This window comes from Ailuropoda melanoleuca, chromosome 7 (genome assembly GCF_002007445.2).
Source record: "Ailuropoda melanoleuca isolate Jingjing chromosome 7, ASM200744v2, whole genome shotgun sequence".
Lineage (NCBI taxonomy): Eukaryota > Metazoa > Chordata > Mammalia > Carnivora > Ursidae > Ailuropoda > Ailuropoda melanoleuca.
The window spans coordinates 39,269,505-39,296,832 of record NC_048224.1 but is presented as its reverse complement, the minus strand read 5'-3'; the positions used below and the strand labels follow the sequence as shown (position 1 = coordinate 39,296,832).

General features: G+C 37.7%; 2 protein-coding genes across 2 annotated transcripts in view; one reads left to right on the top strand and one right to left on the bottom strand.

Annotated features, from left to right (window-relative positions):
* SHOC1 (shortage in chiasmata 1) overlaps nt 1–14,795 on the top strand; it is a 78,251-nt gene extending 63,456 nt beyond the window's left edge. Inside the window, exons 22-26 of the mRNA XM_034664261.1 lie at nt 2,600–2,693; nt 7,381–7,512; nt 9,133–9,282; nt 10,180–11,143; nt 14,554–14,795. Coding sequence (XP_034520152.1) covers nt 2,600–2,693; nt 7,381–7,512; nt 9,133–9,282; nt 10,180–11,143; nt 14,554–14,654 — 1,441 coding nt within the window. The 3' untranslated portion in view covers nt 14,655–14,795. The remainder of the gene's footprint in view (nt 1–2,599; nt 2,694–7,380; nt 7,513–9,132; nt 9,283–10,179; nt 11,144–14,553) is intronic.
* Nucleotides 14,796–17,633: 2,838 nt separating this feature from the next.
* On the bottom strand, nt 17,634–23,972 carry GNG10 (G protein subunit gamma 10; the record flags this gene model as incomplete). Its single annotated transcript, XM_034665571.1, has 4 exons — nt 17,634–18,616; nt 19,625–19,756; nt 21,917–21,984; nt 23,768–23,972. Coding segments are annotated over 3 exons (399 nt in total), but the record flags the coding sequence as incomplete, so codon positions are not given.
* Nucleotides 23,973–27,328: the final 3,356 nt, after the last annotated feature.

The window sequence follows — 27,328 nt, the reverse complement described above, 5'->3', positions numbered from 1 at the left end:
GCTCATTGGTTCCCAAACATGGTCCTTAACTTTCCCACTTCTTTTGCTGATACATTTCTCTCTTTCTACAGTATTCTCTATTTCCAACAACTGATCTGGTGAAATTGTGACTGTTTTTCAAAACCTGTCCCCAAATATCACTTTTTCTATTCTATCTTTCCTTAATACCCCCATCTCATGCACACAAATAGTTAATTGTGACCTCTCCATCCTTTGAACTCCTTAGCTTGTTATCTTTTCCTCATCTTTGATATTTATCACATTTTGCTTTGTATTATCATTTTGGAGTACGTGCCCCATGGCACTGCATATTGTTTCATATGATAGATGCTTGGTAAATATTCCTTGATCAAATGAATGAATCTTTCCCACTAAATTGCAAACTAGTCTCTCTCTTTTTTTTAAATCTCTACAGTATCACATAACACATACCACATCACTCATAGTAGAAGTTTTTAAAATATTATTTAGTCTGGTTAGTTAAGGTCTTCCTTTGGCTCAGGTCACCATCCTGAGGTCCTGGGATTGAGCCCTGTATTGGGCTCCCTGCTCAGCATGGAGTCTGCTTCTCCCTCTGCCCCTCTTCCCGCTCATGCTCTCTCTCTCTCTCTCTCTCTCTCTCTCAAATAAATAAAATCTTTTAAAATATAGTATTTAGTTATTAGAGAAAGTATAGAGATCTTTCCTTATTTGACATTGAATATGTGATGACTTTCCACTTTGATTCCATTTTTGTTTACCTACTGTACCAAGCTCTTTGTATACAATTATTATTATGTGGGGATAAGTATAAGTTAAAATTTAAGAGTCCAAACAGCTTGGTTCTTATTTCTTTTTCTATTAACAACAACCTCTAGCAAGTCATTTACCCTTGTTTTTCCTTTCTACCAAAATTGAAAAATAAAAATAATAATTCAGGTCTGAAATCTTCATTTTGAATATTAGTAAAGGCTGTATAGCATTTTAAGCTTGGAACTTGCTTGTACAGCATTTAAGCTTTATCAAGATCTTGGAAGTATCCTATAGATGAGACTGTTTTGGAAAAAAATTTAAGTTGTTTTTAGATTGCTATTCACCTATGTTCCAGAGGTGTAATTGAAATACAGCAAAAAAGAGGGGATTCACACTTATTTTTACCCAGATTTTCATGGGAAAAAAACCCCAATTATGTAATAGTCTGAGATAATTTTATGTTCAGGATATGAAGTTATTTATTCACAATAAGATATTATTATAAAATGTAGTTATTTTCAGACTTCTAGTTATCTCAGTTCTATATTTTTAGATGTATGAAACATTTAAGAAGTATCTTAATCAACTGACCAAATGAGGAAAATTCAACATGCAAAATAAAATTGCTTGAATTACCTCAGTAGTTCATGCCATTAGTTCCTGTTTAAGAAAATGTATTAGGAGTTCCTAAGACTACCCCCAAGTTTGATGATTTGATGAGAGGATTCACTGGACTCGGCATATACTTGTAATCATGACTATGATTTATTATAGTAAATGCTTACCAAGCAAAATCAGCAAAGGGAAAAAGTACATGGAACAAAATCCAGAGGAAGCTAGAAGGAAGCTTCCAGGAATATCCTCCCAGTAGAATCACACAGAATGTGCTTAATTTCCACAGGAAAGAGTTGTAAATGTTGTAAAATGCTGTGTACCAGGAAAACTCTCTAGAGACTCAATGCCCAGGGATTTCACTAAGGACTGGTCATATAGGCACCCTCTTCCTAGCACATATCAAAATTCTAGACACCCAAGAAAAAAAGCAGGTGTTCAGCAGAAACCACATTGTTTGTACAAACAGTTTAGGCACAGTAAACCACTCTTGTCAGCCACTCTTACGGAAAAAGCTTGCCTGAGAAAAAAACTAGCAGGGGAAAGGAGAGCCAAGAAATTAAGAGAGCCCTTGTCTCAATGACATAGTTTGAGTCCCTGGATCTAATAATGTCTTCTCCTGGACTTCCTACTAATATGAGCCAATAAATTTCCTTTTGGGGGCTTAGGGTACTTAGTGTGGATAAAGGCAGTAGAAATATCCACCCATAGCTCAAGACTCACATCTGATCTGCTTAATAGCCATGGGGGGGGAATGCATTCTTTTAATTGAGATATAATTGACATACCAGATTGTGTAAGTTTAAAGTCTACAACATGCTGATTTGATATATTTATATATTGCAATATATATTAGCTAACACCTCTATCACATCACGTCATGATTATTTTTTAAGAAGTGTTTTTTCTAACAGTTCAAGAAAAAGACCCAGGGAGGATTCTAGCTCTGGTCACATGTTCATATCTGAGCCTGTTACTTTGGCCAGGGGTATAGAGTATTTTAGTTGGTGTCAGTCAGATAGCCATCCCTGGAGCCGGTAAGGGCTCTCCCCTCAAACACACTCTCAGCATCCCCTAGATACAACTGGATTGTTAAAGAATGGAGGGGGGACCATCTTCTTAAAAGAGTTCTGAGTCTGTCACACAGCTTTATCTTAGCCAGATTATTCTCATAACATGACATGTGGAAAATGAAATGATCTTCTAATAGGTATCAAATGAGTACAAGTATAGTAATATAATTTTTTTTTTTTAGGTACCATCTTACAGAAAAAACACTTCATCATCTAGCACTGATTTATGCAGCTTTGGTAACATTTGGGCTAAAATCAGAAGAACTGGATATAAAGGTATTCTTTTCTTAAATGTTTGTATTTTTCATAAAGCAAAATTAAACTCAAGTGCCCACTGCAAAGAAACATTAAATTAGTAAACTAAAAAATGCTTAAAAGCCTTTAAAGTACAGTTTTCAAATTAATAAATATTCTTTCCACTTAAACTTCTGTTCTAAAAGAAGGATGCCTTGGGGCACCTGGGTGTCTCAGTTGATTGAGCATCTGCCTTTGGCTCCGGTCATGATCTGGGGGGTCCTGGGATGAAGCCTGCTTCTCCCTCTCCCTCTCCTGCTCCCCTGCTTGTGCTCTCTCTTTCTCTCTCAAATAAATAAATAAAATTTAAGAAAAATTAAAAGCCTTTTATAAATTTAAAGTCATATGATTTCTCTCATCTATGGAACATAAGAACTAGGAAGATCGGTAGGGGAAGAAAGGGATAAAGAAAGGGGGGGTAATCAGAAGGGGGAATGAAGCATGAGAGACTATGGACTCTGAGAAACAAACTGAGGGCCTCAGAGGGGAGGGGAGTGGGGGAATGTGATAGGCTGGATGGGTAGTAAGGAGGGCACGTATTGCATGGTGCACTGGGTGTTATACGCAACTAGTGAATCATCGAACTTTACGTCAGAAACCAGGGATGTACTGTATGGTGACTAACATAATATAATAAAAAAAAATTAAAATTTAAAAAAAATTTTAAGTCATATTTTATCTCTTAATTACCTCTTGGCAGGATATGAATAAAAGTAAATACCCATTGATGAAAAATGTTCACTTAAGAAACATATACTCTTTTTATCTGCTGTAGTGATCTCTAACCAGTGTCCTTTCTTGGTTCTTTTTTCAATGTCCCACTATGAAATTTAGACATGCCCCCAAATTCAGGGCTCAGTCCTCTTCTGTTACCACTATACTCTTTCCTTAATAAATTCAGAATTCCCACAAATTTAGCTTTCATTTCTGAGTACAATCCTTAAAATTTTCCTGGCTTTTCTGAAGATCTGCACCGATATTCTAGCATTCTACTGGGAATCTCCACATGAATATCCCACAGGTGCCTCAAACTGTGCATGTCCAAAACACAGCTTCTCATCCTCCCCACACTTAGTTTATGGGATTACGACTGTAACCTAATCAGTAGCTGCAGTGTCTCCAGAATATGTCTCTCCATTCTCCTCCCACTGCTTTTTCCCAAATTCAGGCCTTCACCTCTCTTTTGGAGTTTTGAAGCAACTTCTGACTAATCTACTTATTTCTAGTCATCCTCCTTTGGTGCATCATATACATTGACATCAATTACATTTCTGAAATACAGCTCTGAACATTCCACTTCCTGAACTCTAAGCCCCTGAAAGAAAGGAAACATGTTTGTTTTCATATTCCTGGCACCCAGCACAGCACCAAGTATGTCGTAGGCTCTTGATAAATACGTGTTGTTAAACTGAATTTTCTTGCTCAAAAGACCTTCCGTAGCTTCCTACTTGGTTCAAAACAGAGATCAAACTTAGCTGGATTCAAACTTCATGATTTGGCCGCTAGTAATTCTTCCTTTAGCATCATTCTACTCACCGTTTCCTGAATATGTTCACACTATCACAGTTTAGCCCATGCACAAACATGTCATCCCAGCCTGTCTCCCTCTTCCTCTTACTGCTAGCCTTCAGAGTTCTCTTTTGTTGCCCAGCTCAAACACTATCTCCTTTAAGAAATGTGCCCCAAGTATGCTCTCTCAGGATAAACCTCTCCTCCCATTCTCCCAAAAGCACTTCATACCTTTATTGTAGCATGACATAGTCATTCATATACCTTCCTCCCTGGAGGGTAAGAACCAGACCCCTTTTCTTTGAAAAATGTATAACATCCAGCACAGTGCTTTGTACACAGTAAAAACGTTCAACAAACATCTACTGAATAGAATTAAATCAAAGCACAACCTGTTAAGAAAATTAAGAAATGATCTATTTGAAATAGAATCCTGATCATTTTGAGCCTGTGATGCATATTAAACATTGAAATAAAATTCTTAGAAAAGTTATCAATGAATGGCAAATATAAGTTTTTTTCCTTTACCCATTCAAGCATGGTTTCACCACTTAACCAGCCTCTTTTCAGCTAATGGTAAGCAGTTAAATGCAAAATATACTTCAAAGAATCATTTACTCCTCTATACATGGGTTATATGATACCAGTGAGCAATTCTATATTCAGGTACAGTGATACGGCCCATAGAGGACGTGTTCCAAAGAAGGCATTTAGGGATGACACAGGAAGTATGCCCAGGCATAATCCATTCCAAACAAAAGTCTGTTCCCACCTGGATCAAACTATTCCAAAAGCTTTTCAAGTTATACATAATAATCTTAAAAGTGGGTCAGTTTTTCCATAGAATTTGAGAAACAAATACCAATTTGCTCTATTATCAATATGTCACCAGTACTCAAGCCTCCTATTCTCCTGACTTGATGACATTACCACATTAGAGGAGGTTCCCTAGACTCATATTATTTTAGAGTATATTGTTGCTTTACTTTACTATTTTTAGTAATATGGCTTTTGGCCTGTATGGATTTAAAAAATTTTTTTTCAGGCATCTGAAGAGTCTAGCCATAAAGGAAGCATTAGGAAGTTTAAGTACATTTTCTTAAACTTAAAGAAAATACTGCTAGTAGCATTATGCTATATTTTATTCTAATGTCAAAAAAAGTTCTATAAATTTTTTATGAACTCGTTTTGCAGAAAAATGCATAGATAAACATATATGGAAAATTTTGAAAATAATGTTCGGAGGTTCCTGAATCTCCCATAGTCTAGCCATGAGCTCCAGAATCCTTGTCTTGATAAATTAAGGTAATATTCATTACCATCACCATAAAATTTTGCCTTTTATATTTAAATAAAAGTGTCAGATCTTCTTGAAACATCCAAAACTGCAATAAAATTAATTTGGAATCAAACTGTTATTTCTGGGCACTCTATACATATTTGGGGTGCCTGGGTGACTCAGTCAGTTAAGCAACTGACTTGATTTCAGCTCAGGTCATGATCTCAGGGTCGTCAGATTGAGTCTGAGTTGAGCCCTAGTCAGGCTCCCCACTTCACTGGGGATGGAGCCTGCTTAAGATTCTCTCTTTCCCTCTCACTCTGCCCCTCCCCCCACAGTGCTTGCTCTCTCTCAAAAAAAAAAAAAAGAAATTTGTACATATTTAATATAATTTAAAGAAAATCTTTCTTTAGAATACATGTACTCCCCAGGTATGTACTAACAGGTTTGCATTTGTTATCTTGTGAGAGAAAAAAATTGTCATAATTATTTATGAGGTTTGTGCAGTCTTTGTTTCTTGAATTTTCACTACAGGACAGGATGTTTATATTTCTAAGATATGATTATTTAAGGCAGTGTTCCCTATTCACATTAAACTGCTAATCCATGGACTGGGGTGCCTGGGTGGTGCAGTTGGTTGCACCACTGACTCTTGGTTTGGGCTCCACTCCTGATCTCAGGATCTTGAGATTGAACCCCCCTGTCGGGCTCCTCACTTAGCAAGGAGTATGCTTAGGACTGTCTCTCCCTCTCCCTCTGCCCCTTCCCCACCCCCTTCTCTCTCTAAAATATATAAATATATCTTTAAAAAAAAAAAAACCCTGCTAACCCATGGACTATATTTCCTTCAACTGAATCTAAAAAATGAAGAAGATAAAAATAGAACTGAAAGCAGAAGAAAAAGGCTGGCATTTCGAAAGAGAGAAGGGCATGGAGGAAAACAAAAGTGACAGGAAGTAGGAGATACTAAGAAACTTTTTTTAGAGTTAAGTTTAACACACACATAAGCCAATATTGGATGAACAATTCCCAAAGTATTCTAAATTAAAACTTTTTTTCTTTTTGCGGGTGTCTGGATGGCTCAGTTGGTTAAGCGTCTGCCTTCAGCTCAGGTCATGATCCCAGGGTCCTGGGATAAAGCCCGGCAGTGGGCTCCCTGAACCTGCTTCTCCTTTTCCCTCACCCTGCTGGTGCTCTCTGTCAAATAAATAAATAAAATCTTTAAAAAAACCAACTTTTTTCTTTTTGAATACAGTCAAATTCATCTGTAAATATCCTTTATCTTTAAATGTCGTTTTGAAAAATCTTGCACTATGTTTTTTAAATTCTTACTTTTTTAAAAAGATTGTATTTATTTATTTGACAGAGAGAGTGAGTTAGCACGAGCAGGGGGAGCAGCAGGCAGAGGGAGAGGGAAAAGCAGGCTCCCCATGGGCCAGGGAGCCCGATCCCCAACTTGATCCCAGGACTCCGGGATCATGACCTGAGCCAAAGGCAAACGCCTAACTGACAGAGCCACCCAGGCTCCCCTTAAATTCTTATTTTTGAGAACTATTAATTTGGAAAAAACCAAAATATTAAATATTATTGACATCCAAATTGCAAATAAATTTATTAATAAATGCAAAATGGAAGTGAAGAAATTTAGCTCCAAAAATTGGAAAACTATAAGGATATCATATTTAAAGAAGGAAAGAAAATTGCTTATCCTCACAAAATATGCTGGATTTCACGTACACATTTTAATAAATTATATCTAAAATTATATTCAAAGATTAAAATCTGCTGGAGGGTTTTTCTTCTAATTACAAATAATTTTTGAACAATATATTTTGCTTCCTAAAATTTCCTATAATCTAACATATAAAAAATATATTTTAGCTTATAATTGCCCCAGGAGTGGAAGAGGCTGCACTGATAATTCGGCAAATTGCTGATCACAATTTAATGACCTCGAAGAGAGATCCTCATGAATGGTTGGATAAATCTTGGCTTGACGTTTCACCATCTAAGGTTCGTGTCCTAAATATGTAAATTAGATATTTGCAAAGCAAATATAAATACATGTACTTGAGTTCTCTTTTTGGTAGCATAGTTTTGTCCTATAATGTTTGCATGAGCATATATAGCGGTAAACATAATGTACAACATTTATTTAGATCATTTTCCAGAATCATGGGTATTTTTCAACTTCACAGAAGTACTTTAATGAGATCTTTTATAATGAACTTTCAATCAAGTGTATTATAGGGTGATATAATGACTTCAATGCCTAATATTTTCAAAACATAACTGTTTTTCTAGTTCCTAAATTTAAACATTTAAGAGTAATAAATATGAGACTAGCAAAATTCCACCATTCCATTTTGCCAGTTACATAATTGAAGCTGAAAGTAGAATCGTAAAATATTTGTAAGACTGAATAGTAAATTTTTAGAAATTCCTTTTGTTTAAGCATAAATATTTCCAAGTTCTCATACCAACTGAGTATCTCTGTTACCTTTATTTTTGTATATATTCAAATCATGAAAACATAAAAAAGGAATAATGAAGCTTTTTACATACTAACATGGAATGATCTTTAAGATATATTACATGAAAAATGAAGTTGCAGCATAGAGCTCGTAATCTACCACTTGTGTAAAACAAGGGGAAATTAATATTTATATGTGTTTGTAAATGAATAAAACATCTCTGGAAGGATACCAAGAAATGATAACATTAGTTATCTTCAGAGAGGAGAACTGGGATAATGGGGTGAGGATGAGAGTTTTTACAGCATACCTTTTAGTACATTTTGAATTTTGAACCATGTGACTATTCTACCAATTTAAAAAATAAAATTATAAAGCAAATAAGTTAAATATTAATGTATTCATATACATTCATCATTCATATATTCATATATATTAAATTACAGAATTTTTATATGCCTAAACAGAACATAATACTATTGGCAAATATGGGTATAATTAATTAATTATGGGATGTATGTATGTATGTGCAGTTTCCATCTTACCAAGTTATGTCTAATCTACTCACATGTCTGTTATTTGGTAAAATCAAAGAGGGTGCAAAAAGCCAGTGTAACCCAGAAAGAAAAGGAAATATAGTAATAGTAAAACATGGCTGCTATATTCCTAGACTTTTATGTTTCTGAAAACACACATTTTTAGACCATCAAGGTCAGTTCTGGTCGACAGAAGTTCTTCCTACACTCTTCACAGCAAGGCTTTCCTGAAAGTATCATAAACATGGTTTATCATAAACATGGCTCATCTTAATCAAATAGTGAAAGTAGTATATGGCCTACAAAGGGAGAGCTAAAGAAATCTTGAGGTATAAAAGTCCCCTAAAATGTTTCTCATTAGAAAATCTACCATGAGGTGAAGCAATTATCATTCAAAGGGGATGAACTGTAACAAATTTTTTTGGATGAGTGATTAAAATGAATGAACTTTAAGATCTTTCTCAATTCTGAGAGCATATGAATCTTAACTGCCGAAGAAGTTCCTTTCCCTACTAGCCATACTTTTTCCCAAGCATCTCAAATTGAGTGATAGATGCAATGACAAAAATTTTAACTGCTAGATTTTCAAAGGTGGCTGATTATTCCTTTAAACTCTTTTCTAGGAAGAAATGTACTTACTTGATTTTCCATGTATTAACCCATTGGTGGCTCAGCTCATGTTAAACAAAGGACCTTCACTGCACTGGATATTATTAGCAACTCTGTGTCAACTTCAGGAGCTTTTACCTGAAGTTCCAGAAAAAGTGTTAAAGGTTAGTTATTTGAATTCCATCATCTTATATGAGTTTATTTCCTTTCCATTTGCGTACTGATTCTTACCATAGTGGTTTTCAAAAGGAAGGTATCCAAATTTAATTGTTTGGGACTTCAGGTAGCAAAGAAATAATTTAGTTGAACTAAATTTCAAATAGAATTCTCATTGGCTGTCAATCACATTATACATTTTTTTTTATTTTTTATTTTTTTTAAGATTTTATTTATTATTCATTCGACAGAGATAGAGGCAGCCAGCGAGAGAGGGAACACAAGCAGGGGGAGTGGGAGAGGAAGAAGCAGGCTCATAGCAGAGGAGCCTGATGTGGGGCTCGATCCCGGAACGCCGGGATCACGCCCTGAGCCGAAGGCAGACGCTTAACCGCTGTGCCACCCAGGCGCCCCCACATTATACATTTAAAGCTCTTATACAGATAATTCAGTAGAGTTAGTTTATCACACTTTAAATTATTTTGACATGTTATTGTGTCCACAAGTACGTGATCACACACTCTATTCATATGTGCTTACAATCCTGACGCCCTTCATTATAGTAGTAAAGAAAACTTTAGCCTTATTGGCAAAAATTTTAAATTTTTATCAAGCAGATGGTATTCATGTATAACTTGTGTAACTAAAAATTCTATTACAAGTGATTAGAAAATGGGTTTTCTAATTATAATAAATTTTTCTTTTAATGGAGCCTAATTATGTTATGTTCTTATGACATGGATCACTATAATACCCTACTTATTTATATTTTGCTTTCTTTACATATATATAAGCATTGTTATTTATCTTTACTTGACTGATGTTTATATTGTATTTATTTATATTACTTGACTGATGTTTATATTTTATTTGTATTATATTAATTAATTTTTAATTTTTTTTAGCATTTTTGTAGCATCACTTCCTTATTCAAGATTAGTTCTTCTTCCATAACAAACTCATCTCAAAGTCCATCACCTCAGGAAAATGGGAATCAGACCAGTACCTTTACTTCCCAGAACTCAGCTTGTGACTCTTCAAACTCTGTCTTTCAAGAACATAATGAGTATTACCACTATTCAGACATAGGAGAGACAGTGCATGGAGACACAAACAGCACTTTAAACTATAACTCTTCCCTTATGGAACTAAGAGAAATGCCATCCATTTTACCACCTGTGACTTCTTATAATCAGGCCAGCCACTGGAAGGACTCCAGTTGTAACCCTAACATAGTGCATAACCCTTTCCTGATTAATACAGAATCAAGGAATGTGGCTGTTAACTCCTTTCAAAACCAAAATGATTCAGAGTCAGATGTCTTTTATTTGGATCTAACACAAATGAACTGTGAAAACATAATATCACCAATTGACACTCAGAAGAGAGTTGCCCCTAATTTTATAAATTACAAGAAAAAAGGAACACATGATGCAAAAGGACCTATAAATACAGAAGTGTCTGCCCCTAGCTTTTCACTAGAAGGCTCCCCATCTCCTCTTCCCTGGAACTTTAAGAAAAATGTATGGGAACAACAGAATCACTCATTCAACTTAGAATATGGTGCAGGGGAGACTACATGTGACAAATGGTACTCTCAGAAAGATAATTTATTCACTAATCAGCAAAAATGTCTATCGGATGAGTTAGAAGGCTTCATATGTGAAAGTTCAAATGCTGGGACTAAAAAGACTTTCTGGAAAGAATTACCGTCTGACCCCAGTTTGGATTTATTTTGTGCTTCCGATCCTAATATAAATCAAAAAGAATTCAGCAGTCTTTATTTCCACCAAAGAGCAGGAAAATGTTCAGGACAGAAAAGGCACTCTGAATCCTCATCTAACTCAGAAGGCAAGAAATCATTACCAGGTAATACTATCTAACGTTAATAAAACTGCTCACATATGTAATTTTTTAAAGTTTATTTATTCTTTTAGCAATCTCTACACCAAGTGTGGGGCTCAAACTCACGACCCCAAGATAAAGAGTCACATGCCCTCCCAACATGAGCCACCCAGGCACCCTTGCAGATGTAATTTTAAAAGATAGAATCATCTCTAAATTTTTTTCAAATGTTTGTTTTAATTACTATACTTAAAGAATCTTCAATAACTTTGGGGTCAAAAGAAAATCAAAATTCTAGTTATAGACATCTAGGAAAATAAATGCAAATAAAATATGTCAAATCCTTGTAGCTTTAGATGAACTAAGCGTTCAATTTAAGAAGTTAAAAATAAAACCTCAGAACAAGTCTAAGTAAAGCTGAAGACTAAAATTAGCAAAGATTAAACTGAGAAATCAGTGAATTAGAAAATTAGCTTCTTTGGCAGGCAGGAATATTTAATGGGCTAACATTTATTAAGAGCTTATTACAGGTCAGGTGCCCATCTAGGCCCTTTATGTGGATTATTGAATTCTGACAATACTATTAAATAGATATTAAATAGATACTACTATTAGCTCTACAACTGATGTTTCTGAACACTTAATCCTATCAATTTTAAAAGGATAATTTTATTTTCTCTTTTCTAGTAATGATACCTCTTGTACCTTTATTTTCTATGTCATTTCTTATTACATTGGCTTGAACATCTAGAACAAAATATTAAGTTCTAATAGCCATACAAATGTAGACTTACCATGATAGGGAAAAATAATAATAAAAAAGGGAGAAGCTTAAGCTTCAAAGCTCCTTTTTTGCATAGGCCCTTTTGTGAAGCTTGAGAGGGGCCCAGAAAATCCTGTATTCTTTGTTTTGTTAAAAGAGGACCTCCCCAAATACCATATGATCTTACCCATATGTGGAATTTAAGAAGCAAAACAAATGAACAAAGAAAAAAAGAGACAAACCAAGAAACATACCCTTAACTATAGAGAACAAACTGATGGTCACCAGAGAGGAGGTGGGTGAGGGGGTGGGTGAAATAGCAGATGGGGATTAAAGAGTGCACTTGCCATGATAAGCACTGAGTAATACATAGATTTGTTGAATCACCTGAAACTAATATAACACTGTATGTTAACTATACTGGGATTAAATAACAATAATAACGAAAGAAAAAAGAACATAAAAGAGGACCTCCCAACCTGTACAGTTGACCCTTGAACAACACAGGTTTGAAATGCAGTTTTTGATAAATACAGTATGGTACTATAAATGTATTTTCTCTTCCTTATGATTTCTTAGTAACATTTCTTTTCTCTAACTTACTTCTTTGTAAGAACACAGTATATAGTACATATAACAAACAAAATATGTTAGTTGACTGTTTATGTTATCAGTAAGACTTCCAATCTACAGTAGGCTCTTAGTAGTTAAGTATTAGAGAAATCAAAAGTTATATATAGAATTTTGAGATGCCTGGCTGGCTCAGTCAGTGGTGCATGTGACTCTTGATTTCAGGGCCATGAGTTTGTGCCCCATGTTGGATGCAGAGCTTACTTTAAAAAAAGTTATATGTAGATTTTTGAGTAGGGGGAAAGAGTCAGCCTCCCTAACGTCCACATTGTTCAAGGATCAACTGTATAAACCCCCGGACTCACAAAACTTGGATTTGGTCCTGTTTAATAGTCATAATTTATTTTGTTCCTGATCTTAATGGGAAATATTCTATCCCTAGTTTTGTAAACATTTGTGAGGAATAGATGCCAAATTTTATCCAAACTTTTTTTGGTAGCTATTGGGGAAAATCAAACATGTTTTCTCCATTGATCCATTAATGTCAAGGATTATATTAACAGATTTACTAATATTAAATCATTCTTATTATTCTGTAATAAACTTAATTGGCTTTTGAAGAGTGCTTCTTTTAATATGCTGCTGTATATGGTTCCTAATATTTATGATTTTCATATCTATATTCATAATGCAATTCATCTATTGTGTTCTTTACTTGTGCTCTGTCACATTTTGACATGAAGTTTATTCCAGCTTCATAAATGAACTGCATTAAAAATTCCATTTTTTTTCCATCTTGAACCAAATCAAGCATGTGAATTACTATATGTTCTTGAACATAGGGCATCCCAATGTATAAGATAATCCTCCCACTTTCTTAATGAGAAGATCTCAGAAATTTTTTCTAATAACTTTTAATATTTAAGCTTTTGGGGATATGGATGGAATAGTCAAATGTCTACTTACATTTTAATTCATTAACTTAGTTATAAATTTATTTTTAAATAATATATTAGAGGGGTGCCTGGGTGGCGCAGTCGTTAAGCGTCTGCCTTTGGCTCAGGGCGTGATCCCAGCATTATGGGATCGAGCCCCGCATCAGGCTCCTCCACTGGGAGCCTGCTTCTTCCTCTCCCACTCCCCCTGCTTGTGTTCCCTCTCTCGCTGGCTGTCTCTCTCTCTTCAAATAAATAAAAAACTAAAAATAAATAAATAAATAAATAATACATTAGATAAATAATGTTAGTTTAGAAATATTGCTTTTTTCCACTTTCAGACTTCTTCCATAAAATAATCTTATTCAAACAGTTCATATGAATCTTTGATACTAGTATTATTATCACTATGGAAACTTTTAACATTTTTACTGTTGTTTCCCATAGCACATCATTGTCTACATTAAGATATGAAACTTTTAGAATTCATATTAATGCAGGGTTAGACAATTTATCCAAAGCCATTGGCATAATCCCAAGATAATTTTCCATTTGTTTTATAGATGTGTATTGTGACCTCTATGATAAAAATTACCTGCTATACTGCTTTCTAAATTTGCTTATAATGGCATCCAACTCTTATAATTATGAGATTATATTCCCAGGAATAATTACTAAAAGTTTTAATATTTCAGCCTCCTTTTTTACTGATTTAATTAACTAACCTCTATAAGAATCCAAATCTAGGATATTTCAGGCTAGTGTATCATATATAATACAGTCATAGAAAGTGAGTCCATACATGATCACCACCTATCATATATCAGAGCTCAGGATAAATTCCACAACATTACAGATAGGAGGTAAAGAACAGGCTTAATGAGGAAAAACTTAAATGAAGGAATCTTAAATCCAGGGAGATTTAATTATTTGTGCAAAGCATGAGTATACGAATATGTGTACATGACACTAATTAGTATTGGGCCATTTAGTACAAGTGCATTTATGCTAAAAATGTAATTTTTAGAGTCATTTTATCTCAGTTTGGAAATTTTAACACTTTGTAGATAGATGAAGAGATAGGATGCACCAGAATAGCTGGAAAAAATAGCTACACTTTATTATTGTCAGAAATAAAATGGTTTTCCTTTTTCTCCTTTTAACAGATTTCATATGCTCACAACTACCAAAATTCAAAAAACGACGTCTAGCATATGAAAAAGTCCCTGGTAGAGTTGATGGACAAACCCGTCTGAGGTTTTTTTGAAAGAAAGGATAATGTTCTGTGCCACATTCCTTTGTTTTTGATGAAAATCTAGTAACAAAATGATTTAGGTTTGCTCATTCATTAAAGAAAATACAGTTGTTAGATGTTCTTGGTGTTTCCATATTAAATTTTCAAAATATATATTCTGCCCTCTTGTGTGAATCTTTGTATGTAAAATATTCTAATTGGCATAATTGTCGTAAGATCCAAATATCTTCCAGATTCACCTGAACATTGCAAGCCTTTTTTTTTTAAAGCAGTAGATACAATATATACATTTAGAGCAATAGCAGTATATACAGTATTGTGTGTGTGTGTGTGTGTGTGTGTGTGTGTAGAAGGGTTAGTTAGTTCTCTTCAGAAGGGCTCACTGCTTCCCACCTTTCCTCCAACAAGCCTTTTAAAATGAGTCCCCATCTCTGTCTGACCCTTTAAGTCAAAAAGTGAAGATCACTAGAGTCAATTCTCCAATCGCCAAGAAAGTTAAAATCTAGCTAGGCAAAGTTGAAGTTAGAGAACTTCTCATTTATTTTTTTTAAGATTTATTTATTTGAGAAAGAGCATGCACAAAGGGAGAGTGAAAGGGAGAAGCCGACTCCCCGCTGAGCAGAGAGCCAGATGTGGGACTTGATCCCAGGACCGTGAGATCATGACCTGAGTCGAAGACAGACCCTTCACCAACTGAGCCACCTAGGCACCAGAGAAGTTCCCATTTAAAGTGTTGCCTTCAGGGATGCCTGACTGGCTCAGTCGGAGGAGTGTGCAACTCTTGATCCTGGGGTCATTAGTTTAAGCCCCACACTGGGTGTAAAGATTATATAAATACATACATACATAAATACTTAAAAAAAATAAAGTGTTGTCTTCATAAGTAAAAATTTAAAACAAATCACTAAGAAAATATTTGCAACCTACATAATAAAAAAAATTTACATTCCTAATATACAAAGAATCCTACAAATTGATAGGAAAAAGACAACCTAATAGAAGAGTGGGCAAAATACATGAATAGATATTACACTGAAGAAACAAAAATAGCCAATAAACATTTGAAATTATATGTAGCTTCACTACTCATCAGGCAAATGCAAAGGAAAACAGATTACCTATCAGGTCAGAAAAATTTTTGAAAATTTTCAGTGTCAACATATTGAAGAAAGAACACTTTCTTACACTGTTGGTACAACATTTTTGGAGGATAGCTTATATTTTTTTAATGGATGGTTGTAGGTTTCTAATTACTCTAGTATTTATATTCCATTGAGTATTTTTTTAAAGATTTAATTTTATTTTTAAAATGTCACAATTTCTAATAAAGTTATATTCTTTGCAACTATTCAGTTATTAACAAAACTTTTATATGTCACCCCTAAAATGGAGGTATTGGGTTTTTGACATTATTGTAGGTGGTACTCCAGCAAAAATGTCTGAAGACCACAAGCATACTCTTCTTTCCTGGCTTCTGAAATTATCACCCGATTACTACCAAAATTGACCTGTACCTTCTCAGATCCAAGAGGCACGCAGACATCACCCTACTTGACTCCTCTTCAGCGTCTGATACTGTTAATCATACCCTCCTTTTTGAAACAGGCTTAACACCACCTCTTACTTTCCTCCTCCTACTCTCCTCTTGCTATTATACTTTTATTTATAGGATGCTTGGTTTTGCTTGGGTATGTAGTGGGTGGAGACTTTAAAGAGAAACTATTTCTGGAAATCTAATTGGAATTTCTGTTCTACATAAAGTTTTGGCAGGATAGCTTCTAAACTAAGGTAAGGCTAAGGCTTCTCAGCTTGCAGATCTCCTTTATCCTGCCTTTAATCAGCTTCCAGAGGAAAGGAGTTTCTTCATAGGCCATCAACTGTAGCAAGCCTTGAGGCTAGGCTATCGACACTCATGTCCCTGCTTCCTCATCAAATGGAGTGGAAGTATCTGAGTCCTCCTGTGGGCATTTCTCAATGGTGCTTGCTGTTTAAGGACACATTCTGCCTGGGCCTAGAACAGCCTCTGTCAGAGGTATTGGGAAGCAAGTCTTGTGTTAGAGGAGTCTGGGAACAATGGATAAAGTAAGAGAGCTCTGCTTCAGCAGAGCACTCCCTGGGAGCCATGGTCACATGACAGGTTGGGATGATCCATAGAAACCCAAAGGGTCTGGTTGGGCCCTTGTTAGGAGACCAAAAGTGTCAGTCCAGCCTCCAAGATCCTCTTCCAAACACCCCATCACAAGGAATTATTTGGAACAGACCCAACTTCTTCCACCCTCTTATTTTTTGTGATAACACCTAATGTAAGATCAACCCTCTTAGTAAATTTTTCAGAATATAATACAATAGGCTAACCATGGGCACTATGCTGTAGAGTAGATCTCTAGGACTTGCTTATCTTGTATAAGTGAAAATGAGTTTTTTAATGGAGATTTTTAAAAATACTTATTGTGTTAAGATGGAGAATGGACCATGTTTAAATGTTGACAGAAAGGATCCAATAAAGTAGTTGAAGATAAAGGAGAAAGGATAATTAGTGTGATTTCAGGGAAGGTGAAAGAGATCCAGAGAACAAATAGCAGGGTTAGAAAAGAGACACTTGAATTTTGATTGAATGGAAGAGATTCAGATCACTTAGATTTAGATCTAAACACAAACTGTTTAGATCACTTTAATTTAGAAGTTTAGTGTCCAGAAGTTAAGGGAGTTTCCACATGATGACTTCTATTTTCTCTATATAGTAACACTAATTAGGCTAACAGATATTTTCATTTATTTATTTATGGATTTATACATATTTCAAAGTGTAAATGTCGCCAGAAATTGAGATGTTTCTGCAAGTTATACATATATATATTAAATATATATATAATTTTTACAAAGTTCTACAAGGACTTTTAAGAAAAAATTTCACTTCCCACTTCCAGCACTCGATTTCACAAGCAAACAAAAATCCATGACGCCTTAAATCAAAATCAGACACAAAATGTTGCTATCATAGAAAATGATGAATTAAGCAGAATTTTATTTCCAAGCTCATCAAAGATTATTACAAACACAAATAAGGTATCCTCTTAAAAGTGTCCCAAATTAAATCAAAGGCAACACCATCAAAGCAAAATAATCGTGACACTAAGAATTCATTTAGGTTGTAGTATTTTCACATTATTTTGTTTTTAATCATTTGCAATGTTCTAAAGATCACATTTAAACATTTTTTTAAAGACATGAAATAATGTAGGTTTTGTGGGGTTTTTTTTTAAGTACAACCACAACTATAAAGTACAGGAACTTAAGAAGACAAACACCAAATCTGCTTCATATACAGGATGGGGCAATCTAATACACAACACAACATGAATCTTTCCAAACAAGTTTGCTAAGAAACAGTTCCCATGTTTAGTGTTACAAATAAAACAATCTCCTCATTTAGAAAAATCAAGACATCATTTGATTAATAAAGCCTATTCTCCTGCCAGTTTTATACTTGTTTGTCTTCATTTAGAAACTGTAAATTCAGGAGAAAAGAACAAGTTTTGTTATGTATGGTATAAAAATCTTAGTAACAACAAATTACAAATATTCAATTTTCTAACAAACAAAATGTCTGCCTTCCCAAAATGTAAACATCCAGTAAATAAAACAAACATAATATTCCAGGTATAGAAACACTAGTAATTTGCTTAAGAAAGAGGTGTATTTGGTGGTAACATTTTTGTTTGTCTTAAATATAAAAGCACTTTACCAAAAGAGTCTGGCCATTATTATCCAAAAACTTTCCCCTCACCCAGTTTCCTTATCTGAGTAGAAACTCATCAATTTCCATAGAAGTTTGGCTATAGGACCAGGCCAAGGAAAGGTCTGAAATATCTAGAAGTCACTTGGCTGGAGAAAAGTGTTTTCTTGAGACTTGGAGGCAGTTAGTTATTCATCACTTTGCACTTAAAAGCATTCCTCAGTGAACTTCTTCCTTACTGGAAAGAGAATTGGTAGGTTTTCACATTAGTAAGACATACATAAAATTAACTAGTGGTCATTTCAGGTCACTTTAGTGTTCTCAAAGTAGAAAGTAACAATATAAAAAACATCTAAGCTACCTTGTTGAATGGGTAAGACCCATGAAGGTGCTTTGTAAAAAGGAAAATACTATGCCACCATAAGACTATTATTTTAATACCATAAATGTGGACATTTTCCATTAAAAGGTACAGTAGTACCTGATAGCATGATTACCTCCTTCTGTTAATATGAATAATTTCCTTTTGCAAATATGTGAAAAAGGACCTAAGATGATTACTTACTGCATGAAAACCCCTAGAATACATAATTTGAAATATGTTGGCCCCCAAAGACTCCAGTAATCTATGCCCTGACCTCTTCCAAAAAAGGGGGGAAAAAATGAAAATGTGAATGAAACACAACATATTAGGACCCATGAAATTTCTAATATGCCACCAAAGAGGTATTTTCATTTCAGTAATCAATTTGTAAAGCTCTTTTAACTCTACCCACACTTTTCCCTAGTAGCTACATTTCTTCCTCTATTAAAACAGATATATTCTGAAAGCCTCTGAAAGAAATCACAGCTGGTGGTAGGAACAAGTCTCCTCTGGGGAGTTCTTAGTCCAGAGAGCAGCAAGTCTCCTTGATAGCACCAAGCAGCAAATCACAACTCTGGGATGGTGTTAGGACAGAGATGGGGGGATTAATTTCATGAAATTACTATCAGCCAATTCAGTTAAAGAGCTCAAGTATATAAGAATATTAACATCCCATGAGTTAGTGCCCAAGAGGATTGAGACTCTCTTAATGAGATGTATTCCACAAGCATGCTGACTAAAGTCACCCTTCAGGTGCGTTTTGCTGTTTCTTATTTTAATTTCCCCAACAATAGTAGATATTCAAAACTCAGGTACCCAATCGCTTGGGAAGCCCTGTGATAATGCCATGGCCCCAAGATAGCATGGTGTATCATTACTCACCAGCCTTTAGAATAAAGCACAGGATCTGGGCTCCCGGAAGGGGTTGCTTCCAGCTGGAACACCTACCAGCAGGGCATCCTTGCAGGCATTCTGCATGCAGTACTGTTGAAGCTCTGCAGCTGCCTGCGAGACCTGAAAACAAAGGGACAACAGCTTGACGTGCTGCTCACAGCCAGAGCCATCCAGCAGCCATATGAAACTCTGAAAAATGATCCTACAACTTGGTAAAGGTCCCACACCTTGTGATCAACAAAAGTGTCTTTTTTGCTGAAAGTTCTAATAACTGAACTCAAAAGAGGAAATATTACAATTTCCATGATTTAGGGTATTTTTTATTCATTTGCTTCTTCAATAAAGGAACAATAAAGCTGTATCTTTGATCCAATTAGAATCCTAAGTTTTGAGAATAAATTGGTAAAGAAATAGTGCTTCCTTTACAAATTTTCACTTATAAAGAGTGCATTTATATAGTCAGGTTTGCCATGTGAGCAAACTGTTTTGTTTACAAGGCTAGAACCTTATCCAGTCTGCCCAAAATAAGACAAGTTTTCTCCACCAAGCTTTTGAGGCAGGATAGCTTATTGGCTAAGAGTGCAGCCTCTGGAACCAGAATGCCTGGACTGAAATTCAGCTCCATCATTACCTGTATGATCTTGGGTAAGTTAACTTAATTTCTCAGTTTTTGTTTTCTCATCTGTGAAATGTATTTTTAGTACCTGACTCAGTGAGTTAATGAGGGGATTAAATGAGCTAAATGCATGTGAAACACTTAGAATAGTGTTGACACACAGTCAGCAATACATTTGTGGCCAACTACAAAAACAGTCACAATATTTTGCAAAGCTCCTCTCACCAGGAAGTAGAGTCTTTACCTAACACCCCTTGAATCTGGGTTGGCCTTGTGACCTGCTTTGACCAGGAAAATGTGGCAGAAATAATGGGCAAGTTCTAAGCCCCAGGTCTCAAGAGCCTTTGCAGCTACCACTCTTGCTGTAGTTGGAACTGTAAGACCTCATCCAATGAGCCCAGGCTTGACTACTGGAGATCTTGTGGGAAGAATCAGTGAGCCAGCTCCTGCCACCTGCCTACAAACCTCCCGACAGGTACGTGAGGCCAACCTAGATCATCCAGCTACCAACCAACCCTGCATTTGACTGCAGATGCATGGAAGGGCCCAGCAAAGATCAGCAGAACTACACAGTTCAGCCCAGCTCAGATTGTTGACCTAAGAACTACGGATTAATAAATGTTGCTTTAAATCACTAAGTTTTAGAGAAGTTTATTAGGCAGCACTGGTAAATATTTTCTGCCTTTCTTCTTAGCCTCCATTTGATGCAGATTTGTACATTGAGGCTTTCCTCACATTCCATTTTATGTGTACTGAGAAGGTATTTTGTATAAAATCTCACTCTTATTGTACAAAAATGGTTCCAATTGCTGTTCAAGTATTACCAATAGTTTGTGTTAATTTTCCAAGCTTCTAAATAACTGGAAAATCAACTCCTTATGTTATAACTGGAAAATCAACTCTTTTTTTTTTTTTTTTAAGATTTTATTTATTTATTCGACAGAGATAGAGACAGCCAGCGAGAGAGGGAACAGAAGCAGGGGGAGTGGGAGAAAGAAGCAGGCTCATAGTGGAGGAGCCTGATGTGGGGCTTGATCCCATAACGCCGGGATCACACCCTGAGCCAAAGGCAGACACTTAAGCGCTCTGCCACCCAGGCGCCCGGGAAAATCAACTCCTTATGTTACAGTTACCATCTAGTTTCTAGAATGCTTTAGGAATTTTGGTTTCATAATGTAATAACAGTTTTTATTACATAAATATAAAAACATAATATAATATTATCAAACTAATAGTTAAGCTTCCTTTTCCCTCAAAAGAAGTTCTGACATTTTCATGTTAATTATAATTGGAATTAATGGTTATATACAACAATTATTAATTCACAAGAAATTTAGAACCAACTATGCTCATGCTTACTATCTCTCCATCAGAGAGAACAGATGAACTTACACATGATGGATAGAAAGAGACTATCTTCCAGGACCCCTGGAGAAATGGGACTAAATGGACCCTCGCCTAAAGAACACGAGCAAAAAGTTAAGCTGAGTGGATATGCAGAGAAAATAAGAGAAGAATAAAAGTGGTCAGCATTTCTCTAGTACTTTTATAGGAAAGAGACTTTGGGGGTGGAGTACAAGCCCAAACACTTAGAAGCTGTCATTTGCCATGGGAGGTAGTATACCCAAATTATATGGCTTTCCTTGGTTTGAGTCCACGCTTACCATGCAACTTCTCAGAGATTTCCAGAACAGTGAAGGGGCCCTTGGAAGGATATCGAGTATTCCAATCACTGGGAAAAGATGCCCTCCATTATAAGCTAGGAAACGAGTGTCCTGGTTTATTTATTAGTTAGCAAGTCTGCTAAAGAGAAGACATCTTTGGATGTGCTGAGAGCATCCATTCATCAATGAGCCCTGAAATGAGGCAAACTAGACCCTGCAATGTTGTGACTCCCTGGGGTGCTGCCTGAGAGAAGCCCACCAAACACCTGAAACCACACTATCATGAGAATACCCCACAAATAAGGTATTACCTGTGTGACCTTGAGCAATTCACTTGAATTCTTTGGGTCTGTTTCATCACCCATAATTATTTTTGAAATGTGGAAAGTATCTTGCCTAGCTACTCCACAGGGTAGGCAGGCTTCTGGCCCACAGCTCTCCTTTCCCTCTCAGGTGCCAACATCATCCTGAACACTTTCAACAACCCAAGTTTCAGTTCCCTGCCTTCCTTTCCTCGGACAGCCTTCTCCTCAATGCCAACAGTTACAGCCAACGCCTATAACTGCTCCACATCTGAAATTTTACACTTCAACTTCCTACTTTCTGACCACATCTCTCCTACCCAATCCAGAATGTTGCTTCCTGTTCTTTGACCTCAGGGAGAAAACCTCCTCCCCTTTTGCCAGGCCCACTACCAAGAGGCCGGCTCAGTTCCTTCTCTATCCAACCTGTGTTTAAGCCTCTTTCTGGCCAACCCCTCAAGCTCCTTGCCCTTTGTCCCCCCTCCATCTTTGTGGTATACCGCCTCTGCTAACCCACTACTTGGATCAACTCAGATTCCTGGGTGGCTAAATGCTAGTGGAGAAAAAAAAAAACCACAAGCAAGGCAATCAGTCCCCAATCTCAAAGTAGCTGGGTCTTCAGAATCACGACATTTCTATGGATGTGCCTGATAGGGGCTTCTCTCCCGTTCCCAACAGCCCTCTCCTCCACCCTCACTCTTGTGACTCCATTAGCTCCCTCCCCTCTGCCCTAGAAGAAAACTTGGCCTTCTGTTTCACAAAACTGTCATCATACAAGTCCTTAAGTCCATATGTCTAAAATCATCTATCTTCACGAACGTCCTGATCTCTTTTCTTCCTATCTCAGAAGGTGCCCCTCCAATCCCATGTCCCCATAGGCAGACTGTCTCTTCTACTTCCAATTCCCCTTCTGTAGTTGGTCCCCCTCAATCTAAAAATAGTTTCTTTCCCTCAACCTCAAAATAAGGCTTTTCATTTCCTAAATTAAAAAAAAAAACGTTGTTTCCTCTTTAAAGCCAGATTTCTTTTTTAAAAAGGCCTGTATACCCTATTACAATCTAGATTCTGCTTCCACTACTACATATGTTATGAAAACCTCTTCTGCATTCCATAACTCTCTACACCTTGTTTTAGAATCTCCACTTATGGTCCGAAATTATTTAACTTATTGGATAATGCGTTTATTGATGATCTCCGCCACTATTATCACATATTCTCAGTACCTAGACTAGTGCCAGCTGTAGAGAAAAGGCAGTATGGAGGTACACGGAATATCCACAGCAGTGTTCATTCATACACTCGAACATACATTCTACAAATAATGCCACCCTCGTTGCTCACCACAATACGCAACACATGCTTTTCCATCAACTGACTAAACATTAGACATAGTAACTAAGCTCTAAATTTTTGAAATCCCCTCCTTCCTTGCCTTCTCTTGGTTCTCCTCCCCTCTCAGCCATCTTTTGGCTGGCCCTGGGTTCCACACTCTGGTCTTTTCGTTAATGCACTTTTTTTTTTTTTTCTTACTCCCACACATTCTAATGACCTCTTTCAGCCTTGTTCTCGGAGCCTCCAGCCCAAACGGCAAACACCTGGATATCTCGGCGAAGCCCACACGTCCAACACTTAACTCCTCGTTCCGCGAACCCGCTCTGCCTCCTCTCTGTCAGGGCGAAGGGCAGCGCCCTACACCCTGTCACCACGCAAAAAACCTGAGCCCCGTCTTCCTCCGCGCTTTCGCTCTCGTCCCATCAACCCTTCACTAAGGCCGGTCCTCGTCGCCGCCGCTGACTGGGACCGCATCCTCCCGCAACAGCCCAGTCAGGCCGGCCGCGCGGCACCCGCATCCCTGGTCTGCGCGCGCGCGCCCCGCTCCGCAGCCCCCACCCCGCCCCCACCCCAAGTCCGGGTCCGCACGGCCGACTGGGAAACGCTCCCGGGGCACTAGGCCCGGGCCACGCTCCCGAGGGCTCGCGCGTCTCCCCCGGCCCAGCAGGCCCGGCCTCCTCTCACTGGCCGCATCCCCGCCGAGGCCGGACAGCTGGCCGGGACCGGGCCGCCGTCTTCACGGCCGCCCAACCACGACCCTGCGCCTGGACGCGGAGCCGCGCGGTGGGCCCATCTCCTCAGCGCGGCGGGGCTTTTGGAGGAGCGGGCGCGAGCTGCGGGTGGGGGGCCCTGGGGCTCGGGAAGGTGGAGACGCACTCCTGAGAAATCGGCATTGTGACTCCCTGTGCCTGGAGCCCAGGTGGCAAAGGAGTTGATGAAGTAAGCTCATGAAGGCTTCCGTGCCTTGCTGTAATGAGGGTAGGGGAAGAGGGGGACGGTTGGTAGGAGCCCCATGCAACGGTAACAGGTCTGTGAGTCCCCTGTTACTGTTTCCTGGGAATCCCGTCAGGTGACTCGGTAGGTAAGTGAGGTAAGCAGGGCTCAAATCCCAGGCCTTGACATCTTTGCGGAACCTATAGAAGAAAATCAAATTCAACCTCCCCGCCCCCGTCCCATCTCACCACTTAACTGTATGTATGTAACATTGTTTCTGTTGTGCTGCATTCTTCTTCTTCTTCTTTTTTTTTTTTTTTAGATTTTATTTATTTTATCAGAGAGAGAGAGCAGGGGGAGGGGGAGATGAAGAGAATCTCAAGCAGACTCTGCCAAGAGAGGGGCTGGATCCCAGGACTCTGAGATCATGACCTGAGCCAAAGTCAGACTCTTAACTGACTGCGCCACCCAGGTGCCCCTCTTTTCTTTCTTTCTTTTTTTTTAATGGTGTACATTAGTTTGTTTTACAAAACCGGCATCATTACTATATGTAAAATGTATGTCTTGTGTTAATTTTTTTCACTTAATGTATCGTGAATATGGCCTTTATTGTTGTATACCATTGTACAGTAGTAGATCCTTGAGCAACACAGGCTTGAACTGTGCAGGTCCACTTATACATGGTGTTTTTTTTTTTTTCCCAATACAGTACTGAAAGTATTTTCTCTTCCTTATGATTTTGTTTTTGTTTTTTTTAAGATTTATTTATTTATTTACTTATTTATTTGAGACGGAGAGAGTGGAGAGTCAGAGGGAGGGGAGGAGAGAAGCAAATTTCCCATGGACCATGGAGCCCAACTCCGGGCTCCATGTCAGCACCCTGAGATCACCATGAGAGCCAAAACCAAGAATCAGTAGCTCAACCAACTGAGCCACCCAGGCACCCCCTTCCTTATGATTTTCTTAATTTTCTCTAGCTTTATTGGAAGAGTACAGTATATATTACATACAGCATACAAAATATGTGTTAATCAATTGTTTATGTTATTAGTAAGGCTTCTAGTCAACAGTAGGCTATTAGTGGTTAAGTTTTGGGGGAGTCAAAATTTATATGTGAATTTTTGACTGCGTTGGGTCAGTGCCCCTATTCCCCTGTTCAAGGGTCAACTGTATATGTCAGAACTCGTTTGAATCGAGTAATGCAAAAAGGTAATATAGTGACTTAAATAACTGAAAAGCCCAGGGACTTTAAAGTAGTGGATTTAATTGCCCGAATAGTAGCCTTTGGGGCTCTCTATCTTTTGGCTCTGCTTTTTCTGGGTGTTGGCCTCACTTTCTTCAGTGGTAAATAGACTCTCTCTAAAAGGTGCTGTGAAGGAAGGTTCATTCCATGCTTTCATTGTCCCAACCTAGCAAACTCAGGAGCAAGAGCGCCTCTTTTCCTTCTCATTGTTCCAACAAAAACCCCCATACTGGATCTTACCAACCTTATTCAGTCATGTGCCCCCCCGAACCAATCATTATTTGAAAGCAAGCGTTACGTAGGGTTGGAATGCCCAGATTAGCTGTGCCAGGCCAGGAGGAGGATGAGGGATGCACCACCCAACTTCCCCATTTAGGACTGAGGCACTCATTCCCCCAGCTGCTGGGAGTAGCTGCAGCTGATGCCTCAGCTAAGTCCCTCTCTGGGAACTGCCCTTAGCTGACAGGCATCCCTCCCAGTGTCAGCACTCATCCAAATTGATGTGGGATGTATAAGACCTGAACCCCAATCCCCTTGCCTCAAGTTGGAACAACACTGAAAGATGATCCCAGCTCCACAGCTCCTTGCTGGGATCATCTGAGGCCTTTATGGCAACTACTTCACAGTTCAATTCCACCCTCTGCCCACATCCCCACTCCCTAGCCTCTCCCTCAGGTGTTGATTTTGACACTCCCCAGTAAACTTTCTGCATGAAAATCTCTTAGAGTCTATTTCTCTGAGGAACCCAAGCTAAGAGACCCAAACTACATGGACTGAGGGGGGTAGGGAAAGAGTGGTTCCCTAAAGGAAAACCAGGATGCTGATACCGGAAGGGGGCCGGGAGCAGTCAGAAAAGATATACCCTACATCTATTACTTTTAATGACTGCATGATATTCCATTGTAGAACTGCACCGTAATGTACCTACTGCCCTATTACTTAACACTGCAATGGCCTCCTTAAACATACAGCTTTGTGCATGTTTGGTTTTTGGGGGGCAGTTTTTTGGATGCATTCCTAAAAGTGGAATTGATGGACTAAAAATATAAACGGTTTCTTACACTTTTCCCAACTTGATCCTCCAGAAGGTGGTAGCAATCAATTGCTATTCCCACCAGAACACTGCTTATTTCTCTGCACCCTCACAATTCTATGTTGTGGTTCTTTATCTTTACTAACCTAGTAGATGAAATATGGCATCTCACATCTTTTAAGGATCTTAAGTGTTGAGACTAAACATTTCTTCTTTTTATTTTGTGAGCTATGTGTTCAGTCTTTGCGGTGTTAAAGTTTTTCTTATGATGAGCAAATTTGCAAATGTTAAAGCCCTCTCTAGAGACAAGTTCCCTTACCACAAAAAACTTAAATTACATTTAAGTTAAAAGATGAAACTACATGTTGGAAACATTACTAGGTTGGTAAGGTGGAGTAGAAAGGTCATGTGTCAAAAAGGTGTGGCAAAGAACTCAGAGCAAAGATACAGACTGGAAGGGTTAGGGAAAGCTCCCGTAAATGGCAGGACCAAGACTTTGAAAATATGAATCTTGCACATGGCACAAAGGACAGGGGAAAGCATTCCAACGAGGGGAGAGCAGGCCATGT